Here is a 9,087-nt window from a genome sequence, read left to right on the forward strand (position 1 = left end):
CCTCTTTGTCCCAGTCATGCCATCATGGCCTACTCTTAGAATTATTAAGCCATATATGTTTATTTTATTTTAATTTTGAGGTTATAACAATTCCTTCTTCCCTCTTTTCTCTCATAATCAACCAAATCCCTCACCTCTTTCCTTTATAAAAATTTATATCTGTGTGGTTGTGTGTCTATAAACATTTTGGGGAGGTTACTGGTAGAATTCAGAGTATCCCATAGTATCTCCTGAATCTGGAGTTAAAATCAATTGTGAGTCACTTGAATTGGATGCTAGGCACCAAACTTTGGTCCTCTATAAGTGCTATTAGCCATTGTAGTGCCTATCCACCCTCTACTTAAGCTCTTTTTTTTTATTCAACACAGTGTAAGTATTTCTTTTCATTGTTATTTTTTATTAAGCTATACATTATTCTCTGTCCCCTTCCTTACTTTCCTCTCCTCTTCTACCTTCTCCTATGACCCCCATGCTCTCAATTTACTCTTGAGATCTTGTCTTTTTCTCTTTCTTATGCAGATCCATTTATGTCTTTCTTAGGGTCGTCTTTGCTGCCTAGGTTCTCTGGGGTTATGAATTGTAGGCTGGTTTTTCTTTGCTTTAAATCTAGAAGCCACTTATGAGTGAGTACATATTATATTTGTCTTTCTGCATCAATGTTACCTCACTCAATATATTTTTTCCTAATCCATCCATTTGTCTGCAAATTTCAAGTTGTTATTGATAGGGCCACTAGGCAAGGAAAATATACAAAACACACCAAACTAGAAAGTATGAAGTATAATGATATTTGTTTTCAGAGAATGTGGTATTATAGAGAAAATCCTAATAATTCAACAAAATATATGTAATTAGAAAGGAAATTTCATAAAATATCAGTCAACACTAAAAAATTAATTTTCATGTACCAACAAGGAACAGCTTCAAAAACAAAATTAATAAAATAAGTCTAGATAACAGAATATTAAAAATAATAAAATAATGGAGCCAGAGAGATAATTTTAAGTAAAGTGTTTGGTTCCCAAAAATGAAGGTTTGGGAAGGTACATTAAGGATAGATAGCTCCATCCCATGGTTCGGTACTTGAAGGGAATAAAGACTCCCAACTGTGGAATTCTCATCTGTGTTTCTTGGATGTGGATTCTTTTTGACGTGAGCTGCTGTTATAGCTTCCCTACCATGATGGAATATACCCTCAGACAATGAACCCATGTAAACCATTTTTTCTGTCTGCTTCTGTCAGGAATTTATCACAGCAACAAGAAAATAACTAGTACTGCATCTAAAGGTGAAAGGTTTTTCTACAAAATGACAGTATGAAAAATGAAAAAAATAAGACTCATTGACTGAACAGAACAATCAAATAGAAATTTCTAGCATATGTTTTATAAATAACACTTTCTCAAGATATATAAGTCATTAAAAGAAGCACTGCTTGTGTTTCATGTGACAGCACTGAAGGTTTCATACTATAACACTCTACATGTATCAGATACAGAACTTGGTAAGCAAAGAGTACAGTGTGGACAATTCTCATTTAAATGCAGAAACAAATCTAAGTCACAGATTCCCTACAGAGGCTTAGATGATTGGGGACATGATATTTTGTCTTTTTACATCCACTGAGGAGTAAAGAGAAAATACAAGACTAATTTTGAATCCCTTAAGATCTAAAGACAGATTATCATCTAGAGTGTAAAATAATCCCAAAGTTCCTTATTCTAAATAAATGCTAATCTCTGGGGAAGAGGCAGGCACATTGTTATTCTGCTTATAAGCAAAAGTAGTCTGCAGGGAAGCTTACATGAAATCTTCAGAGCCTTCTCTACTGGCAGTGTGATGATATGATATTACAGATCATTTTTCCCTTCTTTTAGTAAAGACTTGAAGTAATAATCTCAAATAATTTCTTTAAAATTCATAGATCATTCAAATATATTTAAGGCATTAAGTCATAACTATATCTTGCTGGAATGACAAGATATGAACTTGAAATTTTCTACAAGATAAACAGGGATAAATAGGAGCCCAAATGCTCTTTAAGGTTTGTACTGGGACTTCTAGCAAAGGGAATGGGTGTATTTCTGACTCCTTTGCCTGCTCTTTGGTCTTTTTTCCTCCTCTTGGGTTATCTTGTCCAGCCTCATTATGATGACTTTTGCCTTGAATCATTGTATCCTATTTTGTTGTGTTTGGTTTCTGTCTCTTGGAGGCTTGCTCTTCTCTGAAGAGAAACTAAGAAACGAAGCGTACTGGACCAGAAGGAGAGGGAGGTATTGGAGATCTTGAAAGAGTGGAGGGAGGGGTGTACTGTATTAGTGTATTTTGGACGTATTGTAAGAGAAAACAATAAGAGAGAGAGAGAGAGAGAGAGAGAGAGAGAGAGAGAGAGAGAGAGAGAGAGAATGGATTCTAGGCATAGTAATAGGTTTCCTAATGTAGAATGGTCTTCTTTTGAAATGCTGTTTCTTCCCTATCCTATACAACTTGAGGCTAAGTAAAAGTAGCAGAAGAAAGCATTTGAGAATCAGAGAGTGGTAAGAGGCATTATTGGCTATTAGAATTGCAGCGTCTCTATTAGGGTTCTTCTGAATGGGCAGAACTCAAATCTTCAGGATTGATGACTCTCTGACATGGAGTAGCAGATACATCAATTTTGTTCTTATAGTTTTATTTTAGACACATGCTTATAATTCATGCCATAGAAGAGTACAAGAGTAGAATCTGTAGCAGCAGAAGCCAGCTCTGATTTACCAAGACTTCTACTTCAGACATCATTGATGTGAAGGGAGTTCTAATAAAGAACAAATTACGTAGTTTGAATCATTTTTATTCCTTTTTATTTTTTTCTTCACTTTTGATTGCATGTTCTTATCAAAAATAATATTGAAATTTGATACTTCTGGCCTTAAGACTGTAAAATAATTTGCTTTTGATTTTAATAGTTGATTCTGCATATATATTTGGGTTGAGAGAAAACATTCCCAGAATATAAATCACAGGTGCTAAGGATCCGTTTCTAGTGTGGATCATTGTTTAATGTAACTCTTTTTCTTGAGTCTACAGATTGCCCTAGAAAAAGATGGATGCCACAAATACCTCTTTGGTGACTGAATTCATTCTGGTAGGATTAACAGACCAGCCTGATCTCCAAATGCCGCTGTTCTTTGTCTTTCTAGCCATGTATATGGTCACTGCATTGGGAAATTTGGGTTTGATGATTCTAGTTTTGCTGAATTCACATCTTCACACACCTATGTATTTTTTTCTCTTTAACTTGTCCTTTATAGACTTTTGTTATTCTTCTGTGTTAACTCCAAAAATGTTGATGAACTTCGTACTAAGGAGAAATGTCATTTCCTATATGCAATGTATGACTCAACTCTATTTCTTCTGTTTTTTTGTTGTTTCTGAATGCTATGTGCTGACTTCAATGGCCTATGATCGCTATGTAGCTATCTGTAATCCACTTCTGTATAATGTTGTCATGTCCCCTCAAGTCTGTTTAAATCTAATGCTTGGTTCATATTTGATGGCATTTTCTGATGCTGTAGCTCACACTGCATGCATGCTGAGATTAACCTTCTGTAATGCAAACACCATCAACCACTATTTCTGTGACATCCTCCCATTGCTCCAGCTTTCCTGTACTAGCACCTATGTTAATCAACTTGTAGCTTATGTTGTAGTCATCATCAACATCATTGTTCCCACTCCTACCATAATTATCTCCTATGGTTTCATCCTTTCAAGTATCATCCGCATCAGTTCCTCTGAGGGCAGGTCCAAAGCCTTCAGCACCTGCAGCTCCCATATCCTTGCTGTTTCTCTGTTTTTTGGTTCTGGAGCATTTATGTATTTCAAACCCTCCTCTGCTGAATCTGTGGATGGAGCAAAAATCTCTTCTGTTTTCTATACCAATGTAGTTCCTATGATGAATCCCTTAATCTACAGTTTGAGAAATAAAGATGTTAAAGTTGCCCTAAGACAAACCTTGGCAAAATGGAAGGTTTGACTGGGTTCAATGTCTTCATGGCTGCACTTTTGAGTACAGATACAGTTTATATTTAGCGAAAACATTTGTTTGGCAGCTCTGTATCTCATTTGTTTTTCTAAGAAAATGTTCTTAGTTTATTTTTTGATTTATTGAAACAAAAGAAAATATTACCAGATGGAGAAATGTATAAGATTCAGCATAATGTAATAAAATGTGTATGTATGTGTATATAATGATAAAACAAAACTTCTGTCTGCTTTTCATCATATTATGAGACTGAAAATAATGAAAGTAAACCACAGAAGGAAATTATTTTCTGGTCTTAAGCAATGAAAAGATACTTCTCCATTTTTTTTTTTTTTGATAAAACACCGGCCAAAAGCAACTTGAAGTAAAGGAATGGTTTCTCTGGCATGCAGCTTACAGTCTAGCAGTTATGGAAGTGAAGGAAAGAACATTGAAGTGGAGCTGAAGCAGACAAAATGGAGGAATTCTTCTCAGTGGCCTCTTTTCAGAGGTTTGCTTTGCTTATACATGCCCAGTAGTATTACTTCCTACAATGGGCTGGATCATCTGACATAAGTCATGTACCAAGAAATTGCCTCTCAATTTACATTCACAGCAAATCTAGAGGAAACAATCCCTCAGCTGAGGTTCTGTCTTCCCAGGTGACTTAGTTTGTACCAAGTTGGCAAAAGCTAATCAACAAATATGAATTAGATAATCATAGCCTATACTCACTCAAGCATTACTAAATCAGAGATTCTTAGACTTTTTCCTTTTGCAATGCAATTTTAAAAAAGAACTTTTTACATAACTTTTTACATAGACATATTGGTATATTATACATATAACAAGAAAAAGAACTACAATGTAAGTACTTATAATAATTTAAATAAATTTATTTTAATATATTAGTTGTTTCTAGTGTGTTTGAGTTAAGAAAGAGATGCAGAAAGAAAGATGTGTGTGTGTATGTGTGTTACAAAGTATAAAAAAGATCTGAGGAAAGCTTGGATGTCAGTATTCATTTTCCATCCTGTTTTGGGGATAGGGTTTCTTGTTGCTCAAAGATAGGTTTCCCCTGTTAGTAGTACATTCACTTATAAATATTTACCTCTTTTCTCAGTTTCAGAACATTGATATGGCAGCTTTCAGCTAGCACACCAAGCTTTGTGTGGATTCTGAGGATCTGGAATTGGGTTTCCACACTTGAGCTACAAGGGCGTTACTTAGTGAGCCATTTTCTCGGCCCCTGAAGCAGTTTTCTGAATAGCATGTCAAACTTCTCAGCTCTAAAAGGAAAAATTCACATATTAGTAAGAAAGGTGTGTTTATTTTAATTAATATATAAATTATACCTTGAGTGAATGATGAATATTCCATGACTAGGCCATCTTCCACACTTCAGAGTTTGTAAATATTTAACTATATAATAGTCACCACTTTTTTTTTTTTTGTAAATTGAACTATTTTGTCAAAGTTTATTTAGGGCAGCTTCAGAAGTTGTTCAAACTTCCACCCAAAACCCAAGCCAACGTTCATTTAAGTTATTTAACATAACCTTGTATGTGGAAGGTGTGCTCATGGGTTTTCATTTTCTATGAAAAATTCAGGGAATGTTGATGCAGATTTCACTGAATTGTAGATTGCTTTTACTATTATGGCCTTTTTCACAATATTAAAACTACCAGTCCATGAGCATTGGAAGTCTTTCCATCATGTGGTAGTTTCATTTGTTTTTTAGTGTCTTAAATTTCTCATCATCCTGGCACCCAGTGCATACAGTTAGATGTTAAGAGCATAATTTACGCTGGTATTGTTGAATCTAGATATGAAAATATGACCAACAGACACACAAGACTTTACATAAAGGTGCAAAATTAGATATTTGTCATAGCTTTTAAGGAGGCTGACATATCTTACAAGTTGGCAATTAAAGGAGATATTTTGCTTACCAATGGATGATGTACAGAAGATTATAAATGTTCTAAATTACAAGTCAAAGACACAAAAGAAGAAACTTCATGAATTATGGAAAAAGGCAACCCTAATCATTTGAAAAATGCTTTTTCATTATTTGACCAAAAAACCCATATGAATGTTCTTAATAAAAATGAGTAGAAATAACTAAGTATTTTAATTAGCATTATTCTTAAGTGCTACACAGGTCATATAGGATGAAAAACTGTGAAAATGGAAATTTTCTGTTGTAACATTATCCAGTTGTATGACAGATTCTGTTTATGCCAATTTGTCAATGTGTATGAGGTGCTAATGAAAGCTGATTCTTTTGAAACTTTTAGAGTGAACGAGCCTTTGTACATCTATACATAGAACTCCTGAATATATCTGTTATAAGCAAACAAAGAAAATTAAAGAAAACAATGCTTCAATATCACATTCACCCTTTAAGTTAATGCAGAAGACAATGAAAGCAAGGAAGTTCTTATAACATTTTTCAGTTATAGTAGGGCAGACACATCCTCACTGATAATGGTGAAAGGTGTTGACTGAGTGTTCTGAGGAGACCACCAACCTCATCTTTCCTACGTGGTGCAGTAAGAAACCCACCAATTTTAATGGAGCTCCATAGGTGAATACATTGGCTTAGCTTTATTTGAAAGGATGAGTATTTTGATACTTGTGGGAAAAAAATCAGTATTGATTCTAATGCTCAGCAGACATTAATAAATGGGCATACCAAAATTTTATGTCTGTTCATCTATTTGTTTATTTGTGTGTCTGGCTATCAATCCACTTTTCTGTCTATCTATACTGAACAAACTGTCTGAGTTGCCACCCAAAATAATTTTAGCCCCCCCAAATTCATAGCTTCTGTGATTTCATATGGGTTACTTAAAGTTTTAAGATAGTGGTATCTTGACTGGTCAGCATAATATTCTTTTTCTTTTTCTTTTTTTCTTAAATTTATTTATTTATTAAAGATTTCTGTCTCTTTTCCGCCACCGCCTCCCATTTCCCTCCCCCTTCCCCAATTAAGTCCCCCCCCCGACAGGCCGACAAGCAATCAGGGTTCCCTGTCCTGTGGGAAGTCCAAGGAACCCCCACCTCCAACCAGGTCTAGCAAGTTGAGCATCCAAACTGCCTAGGCTCCCACAAAGCCAGTGCGTGCAGTAGGATCAGAAACCCATTGCCATTGTTCTTGAGTTCTCAGTAGTCCTCATTGTCCGCTATGTTCAGAGAGTCCAGTTTTATCCCAGGCTTTTCCAGACCCAGGCCAGCTGGCCTTGGTGAGTTCCAGTAGAACATCCCCATTGTCTCAGTGTGTGGGTGCACCCCTTGCGGTCCTGAGTTCCTTGCCCATGCTCCCTCTCCTTCTGCTCCTGATCTGGATCTTGAGATTTCTGTCTGGTGCTCCACTGTGAGTTTCTGTCTCTGTCTCCTTTCATCGCCTGATGAAGGTTAATATTCAGGAGGATGCCTATATGTTTTTCTTTGGGTTCTCCTTATTTAGCTTCTCTAGGACCACTATTATAGGCTCAATGTCCTTTGTTTATGGCTAGAAACCAAATATGAGTGAGTACATCCCATGTTCCTCTTTTTGGATCTGGCTTACCTCACTCAGGATAGTGTTTTCTATTTCCATCCAATTGTATGCAAAATTCAAGAAGTCCTTATTTTTTACTGCTGAGTAGTACTCTAATATGTATATATTCCATACTTTCTTCATCCATTCTTCCATTGAAGGGCATCTAGGTTGTTTCCAGGTTCTGGCTATTACAAACAATGCTGCTATGAACATCGTAGAGCATATACTTTTGTTGTATGATAAGGCCTCTCTTGGGTATATTCCCAAGAGTGGTATTGCTGGGTCCAGGGGTAGGTTGACCCCGAATTTCCTGAGAAACCGCCACACTGCTTTCCAGAGTGGTTACATTCCCACCAGCAATGGATGAGTGTACCCCTTTCTCCACAACTTCTCCAACAAAGGCTATCATTGGTGTTCTTTATTTTAGCCAACTGACAGGTGTAAGATGGTATCTTAAAGTTGTCTTGATTTGCATTTCCCTGATCGCTAAGGAAGTTGAGCATGACCTTAAGTGTCTTTTGGCCATTTGAACTTCTTCTGTTGAGAATTCTATGTTCAGCTCAATGCCCAATTTTATAATTGGGTTGATTAGCCTTTTACGGTCTAGTTTCTTGAGATCTTTATATATTTTGGAGATCAGACCTTTGTCAGTTGCGGGGTTGGTGAAGATCTTCTCCCGTCAGTGGGTTGGCTTTGTGTCTTAGCGACAGTGTCCTTTGCTTTACAGAAGCTTCTCAGTCTCAGGAGGTCCCATTTATTCAATGAGGTCCTTAATGTCTGTGCTACTGGGGTTATACGTAGGAAGTGGTCTCCTGTGCCCATGTGTTGTAGAGTACTTCCCACTTTCTCTTCTATCAGGTTCAGTGTGTTCGGACTGATATTGAGGTCTTTAATCCATTTGGACTTGAGTTTTGTGCATGGTGATAGATATGGATCTATTTTCATTCTTCTACAGGTTGACATCCAGTTTTACCAGCACAATTTGTTGAAGATGCTCTCTTTTTTCCATTGTATACTTTTAGCTCCTTTATTGAAAATCAGGTGTTCATAGGTTTGTGGGTTAATGTCAGGGTCTTCTATTTGATTCCAATGGTAGACTCTTCTGTTTTTATGACAATACCAAGCTGTTTTCAATAGTGTAGCTCTGTAGTAGAGTTTGAAGTCGGGTATGGTAATGCCTCCAGATGATCCTTTGTTGTATAAGATTGTTTTGGTTATCCTGGGTTTTATATTTTTCTATATAAAGTTGATTATTGTCTTCTCCCGATCTGTGAAGAATTTTGATGGGATTTTGATGGGGATTGCTTGAATCTATAGATTGCTTTTGGTAGAATTGCCATTTTTACTATGTTGATCCTCCCAATCCAGGAGGAAGGGAGCTCCTTCCATTTTCTGGTGTCCTCTTCAATTTCTTTCTTCAAAGACTTAAAGTTCTTTTCAAATCGATCTTTCACATCCTTGGTCAGAGTTACCCCAAGATAGTTTATGCTATTTGTGGCTATCATGAAAGGTGATGCTTCTCTAATTTCCCTCTCTG

General features: G+C 36.3%; 1 protein-coding gene across 1 annotated transcript; it reads left to right on the forward strand.

Moving 5' to 3' along the window:
* The first annotated feature begins 1,495 nt into the window (after nt 1–1,495).
* Nucleotides 1,496–4,015, forward strand: LOC101979530 (olfactory receptor 145-like). Its single transcript, XM_013346166.1, has 2 exons — nt 1,496–1,504; nt 3,077–4,015. Exon 2 carries the CDS (start codon nt 3,083–3,085, stop codon nt 4,013–4,015), a length of 933 nt encoding a protein of 310 aa, XP_013201620.1. The 5' UTR covers nt 1,496–1,504; nt 3,077–3,082.
* The last annotated feature ends 5,072 nt before the right edge of the window (nt 4,016–9,087 follow it).

Source organism: Microtus ochrogaster, chromosome 5 (genome assembly GCF_000317375.1).
Source record: "Microtus ochrogaster isolate Prairie Vole_2 chromosome 5, MicOch1.0, whole genome shotgun sequence".
NCBI lineage: Eukaryota > Metazoa > Chordata > Mammalia > Rodentia > Cricetidae > Microtus > Microtus ochrogaster.